Below are 18,206 nucleotides of genomic sequence, written 5' to 3'. Positions count from 1 at the left end.
TGTCAGTAGCACAACTGATGGGAGGTGTACGGAGTTCGGCCAGTTGGCCTTACTTACACTTCTAAAGCAGGAATCATAGATTCAGATCTGTACCAAGCCTAGGATGAACATTATATCATGAACTACTTTGGAATCCTGTATGAGGTTGTCTTACGCTTCAGTAGATGATAGTTTGGAAAATCTGGGTTGGCAGCTGCGCGACTAAGATGTATGGTCTCTACGCTACTGTTTTGTAAGGACAATGTATTCAACTGGATAAACCTAAATACCATAAAATGAACACTATTGTTAAAGGACAGGGTTGTAAGTAAAGACATTGAAAACAATAAAACACACCACAACCATAGAGTAATATCTAGCTGGGCAGAGAACACATTGCAATATTTTATGAGCGATCATACCTCTTGATCTGTGGATTTTCCAGTTAATATTCCTCTACTGTTGGATAGTCTGACATCTTGCACAGCACTAATATCCAGGCTCAATTTGGGATTGTAGGTATGTGGATAGAGAGACTCGGGAAGCCGCTTTTCTTCTTCTGCGCACTGCAATAGAGATTATTGGTACTGACATTAGCAGACTTGTCTTGTGTCTATATATGGAAAGTCTTCAACACAAAACAATACTTCAGTACAGGTGTTAACGTGAAGCTTTTATAGGCAGGAGCATTATAAACAAAGATGTATATACATGTGTACTTTTACAAAGTGCTGCATTTGCAGCCACATCAAAGCCGACTCCTATCAGTAGTGTAATCCTGAATCCTCCAAAGGTGAACACAAAAGTAATTTCAGTGTCGATATTGAAGAGACAATGTGAAATTTAAAATCTCATCAGATCACACATTGAACGGGCTAGGGCTAACTGCAGACATGGTGATCACATCTGTCTGAGCTCAATGTTGCTGCAGGCATGCTAGGCTCACTTATGGTTAGATCTTCATGCAAAAGACGCCACAACATGGATGTTGACCAAATTGTCAAAAGAGTTTTGGGAGTAGAGAAGCAAATGAAGAAACCAAATTAAATGTGACAAACAAGAAAACTCTAAAATTTTTTGTCTGAAACGGTGTTCATTTTTCATCAACAGAAAAATCACTCAGTGTTTATAGTGACGCCCCGCTCAGCAGGCTGCAGGTAGTCCAGAACACGGCAGCGCGATTGGTCCTCAATGCTCTTCCTAGGACTCCTTCCCGCCCTCTTCTTATGCAGCTGCATTGGCTTCCTATCCGCCAACGGGTAAGATTCAAAATCTGCTGCATCATCCACAATTCACTGTTTAATATAGGCCCCTCTAACCTTTCGGAGAAATTTACACCGTATCTACCTTCCAGATCTCTTTGCTTGGGTGCCAAACATCTTCTTGTGGTACCTCGAGTAAGGAAGGCTAGAATAAGAGGAAGAGCCCTCTCCCATCTTGGCCCTCGATACTGGAACGAGCGCCCCATAATTTTGAGACAATGCACTGATCACCTACAATTCGGGAAGCTGCTTAAGACTACTCTTTTTTGCACTTGATTCAGCTACAGCTGCAATATATCCTCACGGTCTGTCCTAAGCGCAGAGATACCCCTTCGGGGGTCGATACAAGCGCTATATAAGTAAATAAATAAATATATAGAGATTTATTTAAGTATTTTTGTTTTGTTTTTGTATGATATACTTCAATCTTTAAGTGCAGTGTTATAGGAGAAAAAACATTCATGTGAGCAGTGGATTACAGCAGATGCGTATTTCACAATTTAGGCAGGTCTTGTTGGGATTTTTTCAAGACTTTGATTGCTTAAGACCTCAACGAGAGAAAGCTGTACAGAGCTCTTTCACAGATCGCAAATAACTTAATGCAAACCGACTGCCAAAGCAAACACACGACAGATAGGTGGCCATTTTGATACACAGCTTATTTTCTGCTTCAAGAACTGATCCAAAAACAACAGTTGAAGGACAGAATGCAGAACAATGTCATACATTCACCCCAGTACAGAGATTTGGGCCTAAATCCATTGTTTGTTTGCTCACCATGCCATTCCAGTTTGAACCCAGCCATATGCAAATCAGTCTTGACCCTGTGCCTCATGGGAACAGTCCAGCCGAACTGCCAAGCCAGGTCCTCCCTGGACTAGAAACAAGCATCCTAGGACCGGTTTCGGGGTTTCACCCCTCTTCAGCCAGGATAGCTTGATTCCAGTGGCATGGAGTGCACAAGACCCACATCTGGGCATAGCGTCTCACTCGGGGTGAACTGATCAGCACGAATGGTAGGTCTAGTCTAAGGAAAAATTGGATCTGAATGTGCTTGCTACAGTTACAATCTAAGGACTGTTCAAGAACAAGAATATTTTTAATGAAGTTAAGCACTGCATCTGGGGTTGCAACACACCAATGGTTCCTACATTTAGGATCCCAACAGAAGATATTTGTCTCTCCCTAGACTGAGCATTTAATGCCAAGGTTCAGTAAAACCTCAATTCCTGGAAGATTACATTCTCCAGCAATATGCAGGGTTTACATCACCAGCCATTAATGTATACCAAAGGAAACCATAAAATACATGAAATGCTGTGTGCTTTATTTGTTAAGGTACGGTAAAGGTAGGTATACATACTGCTAAGAGCCAATGCTCTGAAACTATGTGTATTCCTTTTTCCTTCACTGATTTATACTCCCGGTTGGTGTCATTTTGTCGTCCCTGGTAGATGAAATGAGTCACGGTTTCATCAAAGCACCATCTAAAAAACACAAGCGGATTATGAATACAGCACCTTCTGAATATCTTGGTGATCTAGGAAAAGTCAGTTAAAGGTGCTAAATTACTAATCTTGAAACAGTGGGTAACACATTAACAAACTAATGAGAGTATTTACTATGAATTTTATTACGGAAATGACTTACTACATGGTTAGGTGGTTAGAGGCACTAAAGATTTAACACTGGCAAAAAGATACATTACAAAAATATAAAGTAAAAACACGAGTTAATATGAGGGGCCAAGTGCAACTGACTGAACAGTCTCTGTAGTATGGAATGTTATGTATACATTATTGTATAAAATATAAATCATGTACAATACGACAGCAATAAAAACATCTGGCATGGTTTACGTAAGCTAAAAAGAAAAATGTTAGTAAAAGCCTTAAAATGACAATACAATACAACAATATATAAAGCAGCAATAAAATATCCCAAAAAAGATTTAAAAAGAACTTAGTGAAAGCAATGTTGCTACTTCATGACCAAGCTTACCTCACATTATTCTATCTCGCTACAGAGGATCTTAGAAGAATAAATAAAACATCAAATATAATTATTCTCACTACTGTTAAAACAGTGGGCGATAGCGTCATTAACTGTTTTATTACCTGAGTCCCTGGAAATAGATCTTACAAATTATATGTTACATTGATTCAGTGGTACCGCTGCATAGGCAGTACAGTTAGTTAGGCTCTATGCCCTTGGCCCAAAAACCGGCACACTGAAAGATTGGTATGTAAAGTAGTAATCAAAAGTGGAAGAAATCTATTTTGAAACCATAAACCAAAGTAGAATCTAAATAGGACTGCATCATAATGAAGTTCATGTAGTTTTATAGTTGAATTTAAATCCTGCTTACAGCCAGTCAAAGGCATTTTGGCAATAACATCCAATGAGGGTAGATGATAATTTGTTAGCACTGTGTATATGATTTGCCAACGCAGGCTTAGCGGCACAGTTGACAAGATCTGTTTTTAAAGTCAAAGATCTTAAAGTCCCAGAGTCTGCACAAGCATAACTGAAAAAATAATTGATTAGCTGAATGGTATCTAGAGACACCAACCTAGTAAGAACTAATTTAAAATGTAATTGACAGTGCAGAGATTATGACCTTAAATTGAATACAGAACACATGTATTTCATGTAAATAGTGCCAAGAGTGCAAACTTTACTCCACTGTAACACAGAGGAGTTGTACAGTAGAATTGGAACTACAGGTTTAATAGCGTTAGCTCTAACTTTACCTCTGGATATCAGGTTTGCCTATTGTGTGTTCCACCTAAAAGTATGCTCAACATTAATTCCTAAATAATGAAAGCTTAACAAATAATCAACAGAAAAGATATATTTACGTGTAACTTTGGCTTCAAGCAAGACAAAAAATATGTTCTTCTATATTACATTCATGCAAGCAATTTAGTTAACGTAGTAATTTATCTCAGTCATTAAGTAAAATAGCCAAGTCATCAGCAAGGAACAAGTTACTAACTCTCACTTCCCTCAGTTTAGGAAAAAGGCTATCAGGGTTATAAAAACAAATGCTGGTAAGTCAGCAATGTATAAAGAAAACAAGAGCAGCACAACTGTATAACCGTTTCAGGATCTTATATGGAGGAAAGGCCTTTATCACATGGCGTAACCTGAACCTATGTGTTAGAACGTAATACTATCAACATAATCCTATAAGGTACTGTCAATCCCCCCATACATGGGTTCTATCTACTTTGGTAAAGATGTAGAATAATTTGCAAAGCAGGCAAATAGATTATTACGAGACCTTGACCAGAGCTTGAGAGACTTAACAGGTTTAGTGCTGCAATATTATCAAGAATGAAACTGTGTGAAAACCAGTTTGGGTTGGAAGTAGATGCTCATTTATGAAGTGGGAGAATGATCGAGCCTTTCCAAGATGAAGGCATAATTCCAAAGTTTTTAACAGGAGTGCAAAAAAATACTTTAAATACAACACCAACAATTGGGATTTTCTTTGCGAATAGCAACTGGAAGGCCATTTTGCCCTGGAGCATGAGATGAATAGCTATTCTTCAAAAAGGGCATTGGTTAATGTTATAAGACCAACTAGGACAAGTAAAGTTACAGTGTTGTTAAGCAAAGGATGACTTTAAAATAAACTCCTCATATGTTTCAAAGAAGATACTCGATTCAATGAATATGTAGTTTCATAGATATCCATACAAGAGATCACCAGCTGCCAGATTTAAGATCTAAAAATTGGCACCACATACTAACTTTTTTTTAAAGAATTATGTTTTTTTTTTTAGAAATAACGTCACAAATTGACTGCTTATAAACAGTTTTTAGTTGCTTTAATAGATCATTCCAAACAACTACAGCTAGGAATTTTAGTACTAATCTTAATATTTTCATAAAAACCCTTTTGACGTCATTAATTATCCTATCAAACTTATTTACTATGCTATGGGTTCTTATGGGTCAGTGAGAGATCTTGTCTATTGATTTTTTTTGTTTAAATCTGTTTTATTGATTTTGCATTTACATATGCATGAAAGGCAAGGTATTTTGTTGAGAATCATTTGTACATTTGACCGTCTACCAACATTTAAGAGACATTACTGTCGGAAGGGTATGGTGTATAACATATGTATCAATGACACCATTTGTTCAGGATCAAGTTTACCCCCAACATTCAATCCATTTCCCCATGGATAGAGGTTACAACATAATAACTGCATGGTTCTATTAGCATGTTGTACAAAGTCCTTTCAGATCAGTCAGCATGGACTTGTGAACAGATGCTATGTTCAAGAACAGGCAAACTCAAACCAACAACAACAGCAGCTTTGACCAATAGTTATGTGGTTAACTCATTCACTGCTACCCTGCATCTCCCTCGTCCCGTTGCCAGCTTCGAGCGGACAGTTACCTCTACTCACTGGCTGCAGCTATGCCCTCCCTGGGCGTCGGGTAGTGCGTGTGTAGATACATGGTCTTACGGTTTTCTACCTGCATTTCCCTCGTTGCTCACTACAGGCTCGTGTCTCCCGCTCTCAGGCTGTCCCTCTGGGCTATCCACCTCTGTCTGCTGTAAGGTCCGAAGTAGTCCCTCCCACTGGGCCGCCACGGGCTCTTTCCGTATCCCCAGCATTTCTTCCCTTAGGATGGCTATGCCCTCTGCTTTGGCCCATGCTAAGAGCGAATGTCTCCATGCACGTATATGCGGCGGATCCTGAGCCTTCCACCACTTAGTTAGAAGCCGCTTGGCGACCACTAGTCCCAAGTCGAGGAACCTGGATGTTACATTAGTGGTTGGGCCCTACGAAAATGGTGCAATAAGTAAACAGTCCATTCAAAGGGTATGCTGCGGCATGTGGTAAACAGTCCACTGACTGCGTGCCAATATGTGAATAGCCTATGGCAGCTCCACAGCATGTGTATAAGATCAGCCCCTGGTTCGGCACACCGGGGGCATGCTGCGTCCGTACAGTGGAAGTACTTGTTGATCATCTCGGGTGTAAGATATGCTCTGTGGACTATGAACAAGTGGATTTGTCTGAACCTCATGTTTCTGGGTATACGCACTGGGCTCTTTATTATCTTTTCCCATTCCCTGTCCGCTAGCTGGCGCCCTAGGTCTGTTTCTCATTTGCGGCAAAGTGGGCCCAGCCTAATCGCTGCATGTGTACGGAGCGACGCAGCGAACCAGATGTCTGGAGATCTGGTCTACTGATGAGAGATACTTAAACAATGGAGGCAAAAAATTCTCCTAAATATGGCAGGAAGATTGATAGAGTGTGCGCATGCTGGTAAAGGTTTCAAATAATTGTGACATAAATTCACAATGCTCAATGGATGGCAAACAGCCAAAGAGATAACAACTGCAACACATTTTCTTACTGTTGTTCACGAGTGTACCTTTGGTACACTCAGTAATTAATTCATGGGAAAAATTTGTCTAAATGAAAATAAACAATAGGGGGGGTAATGATCACTTCCAAGGTGGTTAGCAAGTTCAAAATCGTAACAGAAAAATTCAAGCATGTAAAAAACGTATAATCCAAAACCCCATGAGAAAAAGGAGTCTCGTGTGCTGGATAATCAAGTCAAGAGGGGCAATTTAGGCAAAAAAAACTAAGACATGCAAAGCTGTGAATATGATTTTATCCACTGTAGTTTGTTGATAAGTATTAAATAATAATTGCAGTATACTATAGTGATAGGCTAGAGAATCCAGAAATAAATGATAAAGGTCACTATGAAGATTTTCATAAAAACCCTGGTGATTATGATCAACGCCTTGAGGAATCAAGCGGTCAATGCCAGCAACTATTGATCTTAGTGAAGCAGTACATTTAGGTATTGCTGGCAAAATGTAAACATTGATTACAAGAAGAAATATGGACTCACAATTGGCATTTTTTTTACCCAAGATATTTAGATTTGTATTAACCAAGGTGAGTAGGCCACCACTGGGGTCTACCTACTGGATTCTTTAAAAAAAATATTTCATAAGCGGTAACATTACACAAGATAAAATGTGATACTTTCCAAGATCCTTGAATGCAGATGAAAGAGAAAATTAAAAAAAGAAAAAAAATAAGGTCCTCAGCACATAATTGTATTTTCTTAGCAATCCCTGAGATGGTCCAATAAAAAAATAAAAAAGCTGTAGTAAAAAGGATACTAATAGGCAGTTATACCAATACTATAATCTAGAGTGTAAAGGTTATGAGATTAATATATCTGTATCATTATCTTGTCCTTTAATGCACATCCCTTCTTTTAGAATGCCACAAGGGTCATGCTCCAAAGCCCCGTTTTTCACAGATCTCACTGACATAGTCAACTCCCTTAAAGCCACTTCCAGTGAAGATGAAATCTAAGTTGTCTTTCTTTAAAAATCTCTACCAGGAAGCTCTCTCGACCCTACTCACCACTGTCAATGCCTGCCTCACTCATTCATCTTCCCAGAAGCTCTCTTGCCGGGCTGATCCTCCCACTCCTAAACAAACCTATATTAAATCATGTTAACATCGCCAACTACTGTTGCATCATTCACCTACCCCTCACAGACAAGAACACTAAAAAAGCAGTCTATGCTTAACTCAAAGATATCAATACTAACCATCTCCTGCCTAGCTATTAATCTGTAACTTCAGCATGGATACCACTACTTTATACACAATAGATAACGCTCTCCTAACCACAGATGAAGATGATTACGGCCTTCTGATATTACTCTACCGCTCACCTGCCTTTGACACAATCATCAATCTAACCCGCATTCTCACTCTGGAATCTCAAATGGGATTCTCTGGTTCTCCTCCAGCCTTTTGAATCAACAACTGTTTACTCACATGGGTACCTCCAGGGGTCAAAACATTCCTGCAACCAGCGGAGTCCCGCTGTATTCCATACTGTCTCCTATCATCTTCAGTCTCTACATAGAGCCCCTTGGGATCCTATTCACAGATAACAGCATCAAGACTCACCAGCATGCAACAATACACAACTCTACTTGAATGTTTCCTCTGCTCCACACATGTGACACCTTGAACACTGCCCAAACTCAGATTTTGGACAATATTACCACTATCATTATCCATTATGGGGCACTCTGCCATTTACAAAATGGTATCCCTCACCACGCTGGTCTACCAATTACAGAACTATCCATTTTCCACTGATCTCACTTAAGAGGTATGAAGACTCACTTCTGGGCGACTTCCCACGGAGCCACCAGACTGCAAGGGTATCTCTTTCCATATGCAATAAATCTATGTAAGACGGGGGCATTGCAGCGCCGTACATAACCTTGTATTATAGGGCAGCACACCTCATTACAGTGAATAAGTTGTGGTTCGACGCAGACCCAGCCTTAACACCCTATAAATGTGTATGTGGAGCACCTTCCTCCTGAATTTGTTGTATGTGGGAGCACTACCTGATGGCCTGCCACGTCCGTAACAATCCAAACCTGGAGTGACACACCCAAAGCCCTTGGATTGGAGGACGCCTAACGAATAGTTTCTTACCTGTCGGTGTAGTTTTGCAGCTTGAAGATCTTTCTGGATTCACTATGCTGTGCATTATTCCGCGATCTTGTGGTTGGGTCCGGATTCGTAGTCTTTTCTTTGTTTTTTTTTTTTTTTGTAGCCCAGGTGGGCGTCGACGTACACCATTTGGTGCACCTCCCGTGACGTCGTCGTGCTTCCTGCGGAAGTCCCACCTTTGGGGCGCCATCTTCGGGTTCTTTTTTCCTTTCCTCTTTTTTTTTTTTTTTTTTAACCCTAGGCGGTTGATTAATCCTTCTTGTCCCTTTATCTGTAGGTTTGTATTTCTTTGATCTTTTCCATTTTACCCCCTCTTCCTCCAGCCTCATCTTCCTGGCGGAGGTGGGTGGGTTCGCTAGTGAATCCAGAAAGATCTTCAAGCTGCAAAACTACACCGACAGGTAAGAAACTATTCGTTTTGCAGCGTGAATCTTTCTGGATTCACTATGCTGTGCATCGATTTTGTAGCGGTTTTCCTAGTTCTGTGGCGGCTGGGTGGTAGATGAGCGTTGGTCGTTGAAAATGTGCTGAAGCACCTTCTGTCCAACCTGTGCTTCCTTGTTCATCTGAATGTCCACGCAGTAGTGTTTCGTGAACGTGTGCACAGATGCCCAAGTTGCCGCGAGGCATATGTCCTGGATGGGCGTGTTCGCCAGGAAGGCCACGGTGGCCCCTTTCTTCCTTGTGGAGTGAGCCTGCGGCCCCTCCGCTAGCTCCTGTCCAGCCTGTTTGTGGCAGAACTGAATAGTGAGGGCAATTCACCTTGCGATGGTGCCCTTAGTCACTGGTCTACCCATGAAGCTAGTAGCAAAGGACACAAACAGCTGTTTCGACTTCCTGAGTTCCTTGGTTCTCTCAATGTAGTGCATCACCGCTCTTCTGGCATCGAGGGTGTGCAGTGCCTTTTCTGCGTTTGTAGTCGGGTTTTGGAAGAAACTTGGTATCTGGATAGCCTGATTTATGTGGAACGCCGACACTACCTTGGGCATGAAGTGTGGGTCCGTTCTCAGGACTATTCTATCTTTGTGAATCTGAATGTAGGGTTCCTGCAGCGTTAGTGCTTGAAGCTCGCTCACCCTGCGTAGTGAGGTTATGGCCACCAGAAAGGCTGTTTTCATCGTCAACATCTGCAGTGTGGCCTTGTGAATGGGTTCAAACGGTGCCTTCATGAGCTCCGTCAGGACCACATTCAGATTCCATGCCGGCGGCGGCAACCTTTTCGGGGGGGCCATCCTTTTGGCTCCTTCCATGAATCTCCTCACCACCTGCGAGCTGAAGAAACTTCCACCTTTTTCACCTCTGGTGTAGGCCACGATGGCCGCTAGGTGTACCCTTAGTGAGCTCGAGCAGAGGTTACTCTTTAGAAGGTGTGTGAGGTACCTCAGTACTGTTGAGTCTCTTGTCATTCTGTTTTGCAGGCCCTTTTTCCGGCACCACACAGTGAACCTCTTCCACTTTGCGCTGTAGCATTTTCGTGTAGTTGGTTTCCTCGCCTCCCGTAGCACTCGCATCGTGCTCGGCGGCAATCTTAGGTGTGCGAACTCTAGGTCTTCAGGAGCCATGCCGCCAGGTTGAGGGTCTCTGGCTCTGGGTGCAGGACCTCTCCGTTTTGCATTGAGAGCAGGTCCTTCCTCCTCTCGAACCTGTATGGGTCGCCTTGTGCCATTTCTTGAATTTGTGAGAACCATGTCTGCCTCGCCCACTGCGGAGCCACCAGGATCAGGGTCATGTTGCTGGTTCTGCACTTGTCGAGCACTCTGTGCAACAGGGGTATCGGTGGAAAGGCGTAGGCAAATGTCCTCGACCAGCTTATCCATAGGGCATTTCCCTTGGATTGCTGATCTGGTTGCCTGGACGCGAAGCTTTGGCATTTTGCATTGTGGCGTGTTGCAAAAAGGTCTATTGTGGGAGTCCCCCATCTCCGGAAGAGTTTCTCCGTTTCCTGGCCATTGAGCTCCCACTCGTGTGATGCTGAGGTCTGCCTGCTTAGCCAGTCTGCCTCTACATTGTCCTTCCCCGGTAGGTGAATTGCCAGTAGATCTATCCTGAGAGGTATGGCCCATCTCCAAATCTCCTGAGCTAGGGATGAGAGCGGGAACGACTGTGTCCCCCCTTGTTTGTTGATGTAGAACATCGCCGTGGTGTTGTCTGTTTGGACCAACACCCTCTTGTTGAACAGGTGCCTCTGGAATGCCTTCAGGGCTAGCAGGATTGTTTTCAACTCGAGGTAGTTGATATGGCGGACCGCATCTGCTGGGGCCCATAGACCCCTCACTCTGAGGTTGTCCATGTGCGCTCCCCATCCCTTCTGCGATGCGTCCGTGGTAATGGTCACTGTTGGGATTGGTGGTGTCAGGCTTCTCCCTGCTGTTATGTTGTCTCTGTTCCACCAAGTTATCTCCTCCTGCGCTGCGTGCGTAACAACCACTAGATCCTCCCAGCTTCCGTTTGCTTGTGACCATTGTTGTTGTAGCCATTCCTGGAATGGTCTCATGTACAGGCGTACATTCGGCACCAGCTGGATACAGGACGCCATCATCCCCATCATCTTGCTCACAGCCCTCACTGTCAGAGCTCGCCCCTTCTGGTAGAGCTTCGCCTCCTTCAGTAGAGCCTCTGTCCTCCTCTCGCTGGGCACTACTGTACTGTTGCGGGAGTTGATCTTTGCCCCCAGGAAAATCTTCACCTGCTCCGGTTCCATCGATGATTTTCCCCAGTGGATCGAGAATCCCAGATTTGTGAGGGTGTCCGTTACGCGTTTTGCGTGCCTCTCGCACTTTCCGCGTGAGTTTGCCTTGACCAGCCAGTCGTCCAAGTAGGGGTAGACATGTATTCCCTGCCTTCGTAGGTGCGCCGCTACCGCCGACAGGCATTTTGTAAAGACCCTTGGTGCTGATTTTAATCCGAAGGCCAGGGTCGTGAACTGGTAGTGTTCTTGTCCGATGTTGAATCTTAGAAGGCCCTTGTGCCTTCTGTTTATTGGGATGTGAAGATAGGCATCCTTGAGGTCCACGGTGACCATGAAGTCCCCTTCTCTTATCTGTGGCAGAACCTCCTGCAGTGAAGTCATTTTGAACCTTTGCACTCTGATGAACTTGTTTAGGTAACGGAGGTCTAGTATGGGTCTGAGGTCTCCGTCTACCTTCGGAACCACGAAGTAGTTTGAGTAGACCCCTTTGTTGCGTTCTCTGAACGGCACTGTCTCTATGGCTCCCTTTTGCAGGAGTTTCCGCGTTTCTTCTCTGAGTATTGCCAGTTCTTGGGCCGATCTCAGTCTCCCCCTTGGTTTCCTGTTTGGAGGTCTTTTCTCCAAATCTACGCAGTACCCGTACTGCACAACGTTTCGTATCCACTTGTCTGTGGTTATACGCCGCCACTCCTGAAGGTAGAACCTCAGTCTTCCGCCTACTGGTGTCGTATGCTCGTAGGCTCTTGAATTTTCTCTTCCCCCTGATGACAACTTTTTGCGCCTCACCCTTGGGGTCCTGACGAGGGTAGGCGACCTCTTGCGTGCTGAGTCACTTCATCGAGGGCTGTTCGCCCCCTCTCCTCCTTTGGCCACATCCGTTCCCTCTCCCGCGAAAGGACTGGCCCCGAGGTTGATATTGCCAGCTTTGCTTCTGCTGACCTTGTCCGTGACCTTCACTCTGCTGACTTTGTTGGAACGCCTGGTGCGACGTCCCCTGCTGGCTTCCTCCCCTACCGTAGGGTCTTCTCGAGGGATTTCCTCGCCTCATTCCCCTCAGCTGTAGGGCCCCCATGGACCTCGCCGTCTCGTTTTCTTTTTTCAGCTGGGTGAGCTTGTCGTCCACTGTTGCTCCGAACAGTGTCTCTCCATTGAAGGGGGTGCCAAGGATGTTGTTCTGCACTTCCGGTTTGAATCCCGAGATTCTTAGCCATGCATGCCTCCTCTCTGTGACCCCTATGGCCATGAGTCTTGCTGAAGTTTCTGCCCCATCCAACGCCGTCTTTATACAGGAGTTGGCGATGTTTTTGCCTTCATCTATCAGGTGAGAGGCTCTCTGCCGGTATTCTTCGGGGAGGTGCTTTACTAACTCCCCCATCTCATCCCAGTGCTGGTATTGGTGTCTATTGAGGAGTGCATTTGAATTCGCCATGCGCCAGTGCATTGCGGCGTTCCTCTCGACCTTTCTTCCTGTGAGGTCAATCCTCCTGCTCTCCTTATCCGGGGGTGGGCCCGAAGTTGCTGGTACGTTGGCCCTTCTCCTGGCCGTGGAGGCTATGATGGAGTCCGCGGTCACGCTACCCTTGATGTAAGGGGGGTCCAGGGAGGAGTGCTTATATTTCTTCTCTGTCCTGGGCATGATCGACCGGTAGGTCGCAGGTTCCTTGAAGGCTTCTCTCCCCTGATTCATCACGCTTTGTAGCATGGGGAGGAACTGGCTCCTTGTCTGGATGGGGAGCAGTGTCTCGACGAGAAAATCGGCTTTCGGTTTCTCCTCGTCGAGTTTGACGCCGAAGGCCATTGCTGCGCTCCTGACCACCATATTGTAGACCCCGATGTCGTCGGGTGGCGAAGGCCTCGAAGGGTACGTGTCCACGGGCTCCTCCGGGTTTTCGGTGTCGAGATCGTGCCATTCGACGTCGTTGCTGGTAGATGCCGCCGATTCGTAGAACGACCGTTGGTCTTCTTCCTCGGCTTCTCCCTCATAATAGGGCTCTTCTTCCTCTTCGAGTTCCCTTGTCAGCCCTTCGGCGTCGAACTCGTCTTCGACCTCCTCGACGTCCGCTGATGGAACCGTTGGAATCTTGAATTCCTTCATTCTGGCGTCGAACTCCTTCTTTCTTTGAAGGATGTTGTCCATTTCGGCCTCGAGCCGCCTCTTCTTTTTCTCCATCTCGGAGATGCTTTCGGCGTCGACCGCGGGTCTTTTCGATGAAACTTGCGTCGACGTCGAACGTTCTTTCTGCGTCGATCGGCCCGTTTCATGGGATGCTTTCGACGACCCTTGCCTTTCGGCGTCTTTCGGCACCAGGGAGTCCTTATCTAAGGATCCGCTCGGCCTCTTGTCCGTGGTTCCCCCTTTGGACGTCGAAGTTTTCGGCGCCGGGGCTCCCTTCGTGGACTTTGACTCAGATTTTCTCGAGTCACCCTCGTGTTGTCGAGGTACTTTCTGTTTTGCGCTCGACGATTCTCTTACCTCGTCTTCTTTTTTCTTGTCGGTCTCTACGACCGTGAAGTTTTCGGCTGTCTCGGCGACGTTGTCCTCGTCGTCCGAGGAGAGGCCCAGAGCGTAGAGCGTCGGGGGCTTCCCCTTGCCATCCATGCTGGCGTTGGCCCTTCTCTGCCGCTCTCTCACCCTGAGTGTCTTCGGCGCGAAGGCTGAGCAGGCGTTGCAGTCGATACTCTGGTGATCGACCGGTAGGCAGAGGTTGCAGACCGGATGCTGGTCTCTCTGCGCGAACTTGTGGTGGCAGTTTGGGCAGAACTTGAATGGCGTCTTGTCCATTGCGCTCAGGGTCTCTGAGCGTGCATTCTCCAAGGCCGTCGAAGAAAAAGGGCGCTGGTCCTCCTTTCTTCGCGCTCCTGATGAAATCTTTTCCTTTCCTGATATCTTCTAGTGTTTCTATCGACGAAACTCGCTTTTCTTCCTTCTTCCTTCGAGTGTAATTCTGGAGCTTCCCGATGACGATCCAGACCCAACGGCGGAAAAAAGAATCTGAAGATGGCGCCCCAAAGGTGGGACTTCCGCAGGAAGCACGACGACGTCACGGGAGGTGCACCAAATGGTGTACGTCGACGCCCACCTGGGCTACAAAAAAAACTAAAAAAAACAAAGAAAAGACTACGAATCCGGACCCAACCACAAGATCGCGGAATAATGCACAGCATAGTGAATCCAGAAAGATTCACGCTGCAAAACAAAAGATATCCCACTGTGCCAAGGCGCTGTGACAGTGTCAAACAGAAGACCACTCGGGTTAGTATGGCAGCAGATGTTACCGTCAAAGCCCTGGACAGCCTTCATTAAGTTTCAAGAGGCCGCGTAGTTGTTTGGCAGTTCTTTTTCCAGCTACCTCCTGTCAGGCCACGTCGTCTTTTTCCAGCTACCTCCTGTTAGGCCACGTAGTCTTTTTCCAGCTACCTCCTGTTAGGCCACGTAGTCTTTTTCCAGCTACCTCCTGTTAGGCCATGTCGTCTTTTTAAGTTTTAAGACTTGTTCCTGGATGTTCTCAATCAGTGTTAATTTTTTTTATAACTAATATGATTAGTCAGTTATGTTTACTATCCTTGCGATTCTCCTTCTCATCTTCAGTTGATTTTCCACTAGTCTAGGGTTTGACCCCCAGAAGGACCGACAAGACCACCAACGTTATCTTGGAGTGTGGGGGTACAGTATCCGGACAGTATTTGGAGACTGGCTTTAATCCTACCTTCTCCAGGATCATTACTCCGTCAAATATCTACAAAAGTGGATGGTGGGTTAGCTCTTTGAATAGTGGTGTCCTGGTTGACTCAGGTTTGATGTGTTATTTTGTGATGTATTTTTACTATGCTGCACTGGTACCTCACCGTTTTTTCTGTTTCTGCAGGAATCATACTGACGATGTGGCATTGGCTTTGTCAACATCCCGTTCATCATTGGCAGGCTACCTGAACACACACGACAACAGTATGAGTCATGGACATAAATTAGGGTTAGCCAGGAACAGAAGTGGATTTCCCCATCTTACTCTTTGGTAATCCTGGTATCGCCCTCGATACCTTTAATCTCAGGTTCATTAAGGTAACAGTAGAACAGAAAGTAAACAGTTCGGTCAACATCCTGTAGTGTATAGTTCATTGCGTCTGAGGGTCTAACAGTGTGGGAAGGAGGAAAACCTGTGACATCATAAGGACCAAATGATGCATAATATTACATCTATTAGTCCTGGCATTCTTGTGAATAAATGTCCATGGATAGGCGAGTGTTGGTAAGTGGTCTGCCTTTCCGGCCCGTGTACACATTTTCAGTAATGTCAAAAATGAAGGTTTGATGACTATAAGCATAATGAAGTGCCTAGTGACCTCGCAGTTGTCTTCCTGGCCCTTTTGGTTGTTGAGTACACCTTAGTCTGTATGTAACACTGCCCTTGTGCGGGAGGAAGGTTTCATGCTATCAAAGTATGGAATTTATTGACAGTCATCCTTAGTCAAAGAAATGATGGCGTGTGCTTTGTGAAAGTTTTCCTCAACCTGACTATACGATCTTCCTAGTCAAGTCTTAACTGATTGTGTCATTTCTGGTCCTCAGTCTTCTGCTTGGTGTTTCCTGTCGTACGCTTACTTCTCTGCCAAGTACTTGTGTGTTTCCTTGGATGTAGACTTTTGAATGGCAGAAAGTTTTCTGGGGTATTCAAAATACCATCCAACTTCCACTGGGAGGCTATAGTTCTTAATGCTGCCACATTAAAACCCCCTAGGTTTATTGCGTAGTTTAAACCATGAAAAAATATGTATGCTTTCCAATATAATATGAAATTCATAAATTAAATGAGTTTTTAGGAAGTAAAACCCTTCTAAATATTCATTAAAAGTAAACGAGCAAGCAAATGTTCAAATACTTCCTGTGCTTCTTTGCCAAATAGCTCTAACAATGAAGCATAAAAAAAAACTGGTCATCTTTCAATATCTACACACGTGTTTCTAAAATGTTTACATAAGTCAGGGCATTTAAGGTGAAAGCTTGACTCCTGAGATCAATATGATTTTAAGCATACAGATGATGAAAAGTCCACTAAATCTGGAACACTAAGAAGTCTGCAGAAGTGATTCAGTTTGGAGTTGACAAAGGGCCTTATATTTCACCTATTTGTGACATTTGCATTGAAAACCTACCTTTTAAAGTTCTAGAAGATTCTGGTTGTGCTTACACTGTTATTTTTGAAACATTTTTGAGAAAATATGTTGCACCAAAGATTTACAGTAACGTTTTCATATTGTGGTAATCAATAAGTTAAGATATTCTGCTATAGATGTTCAATTTAGAAACAGGTTTGACACCAAGACCTGGTACCTCACTCAGCACTTATATGCATTTTAGAATACAAACAGGATGTTACACAAATTCTTACTCGGAACAAATATGATTTAGGAAAGATTTAGATACAGTCAAAGGTTCTCGAATAAATTATGCTCTAAGAGAATGCAGTTTGAGTGAAGCAGATGTAACAAACCTTTGAATATTAGACAGGAATTAGCTGTTATACTGAACATTATGTGCAAAGAAGGACTTTTTTAAACCCATAGAAACATCAGAGTTGGTGTCGGTCACACTAGTGCACAATCTAATCTGGAATTTTCAGAATGTGCATATCTTAGATCTTTAAAATAAACACATTTTAATTAACTGTCTTCCTCTATACAAAACCCAAGGCCTGTTTGAGGCTATGGGGGCGGTGAAATATTTTTTAACTCTCAATTTAAGAGCCGTTTACCATCAAATCAACTAAAGGAAAAGCAAAAACACTTGACTACTTGTCTAACACCAAATGTTGCCTTCTGTAATTAAGGCAAGCCTATTGGTTTCTCCTCAGTAGGCTTGGTATTTCAAAGACTCATGGACAACTTATTCTATAACTCGTAGCTGTACTCTACATCGACTTACGGGTGTCTGTATAATCATTTATGTAAATAAGTAGAGTACTTTGGGAACTGAATTTCTGATGCAGGAAGAAATTCAAAAGAATCACTTATTAGGGTGAGAATAGAAGTACCGTTACATACTAGTAGAAACCGGTTTCCTTTGGTTTTGGGACTATGTGAACATTCTGCAAGTTTGGTTGCCAGTTCTTCAATGTGCACTTCCTCCATGAAAGTTCTCACGAGCAAAAAAAAAAATCTAATTTTTGTAAGCCTAGCAAACGTCTGATGATTTTCATAAAGTAAACAATAAGATTATTATGGTACTGGCTTTGATAACATTTGAAAAGTGCATAGTTATGGTAAACACCAGAGGTGTTGATCTAGTTGCAACGCCGATGTAAAAGCTTGATGAGAGAAGTGAAGTACACAACATTGTTGCTTTTGCATGAAGCCCTTTGACAAAGACTGTCATGGAATACTTTTATTCAGAAATGGATCCTCTAGATTCCATGTGGGAAGGGAGCACATTAAGCAAAAACCAAAGGACATGATGGACGGAGTGTTGAACATTGCAAGCACTCACCCCCAGTCAACTGATCTGGGTTTAATCCATCACCGTTCTTTAGCCCACTCTGCCACCCCAGTTCAGACATGGCCATATGCAAATCAGTCTGACCCTGTGCCTCATGGGAACAGTCCAGCCCGAACTGCCAGACCATGTCTTCTCTGGACCGGAAACAAGCTTCCTATGACCGGTTTCTGGCATATCAGCAGTCTTCAGCCAGGCTTGCTTGAATCCAGTGGCAAAGTGAGCAAGGGACTCACGTCTGAGCATAC

General features: G+C 44.1%; 1 protein-coding gene across 3 annotated transcripts in view; it reads right to left on the bottom strand.

Annotated features, from left to right (window-relative positions):
- The window catches only part of TOPBP1 (DNA topoisomerase II binding protein 1), a 377,252-nt gene that overhangs the window by 127,951 nt on the left and 231,095 nt on the right, over nt 1–18,206 (bottom strand). For all 3 annotated transcript variants that reach the window (XM_085630675.1, XM_085630678.1, XM_085630676.1), the window contains exons 17-18: nt 2,605–2,728; nt 402–545 (exon numbers count right to left, since the gene is read on the bottom strand). In XM_085630675.1, coding sequence (XP_085486801.1) covers nt 402–545; nt 2,605–2,728 — 268 coding nt within the window. The remainder of the gene's footprint in view (nt 1–401; nt 546–2,604; nt 2,729–18,206) is intronic.

Source organism: Triturus cristatus, chromosome 10 (assembly GCF_964204655.1).
Source record: "Triturus cristatus chromosome 10, aTriCri1.1, whole genome shotgun sequence".
Taxonomy (NCBI): domain Eukaryota; kingdom Metazoa; phylum Chordata; class Amphibia; order Caudata; family Salamandridae; genus Triturus; species Triturus cristatus.
Note: the sequence above shows the minus strand (reverse complement) of the source record. Positions and strands in the feature narration are given on the sequence as shown.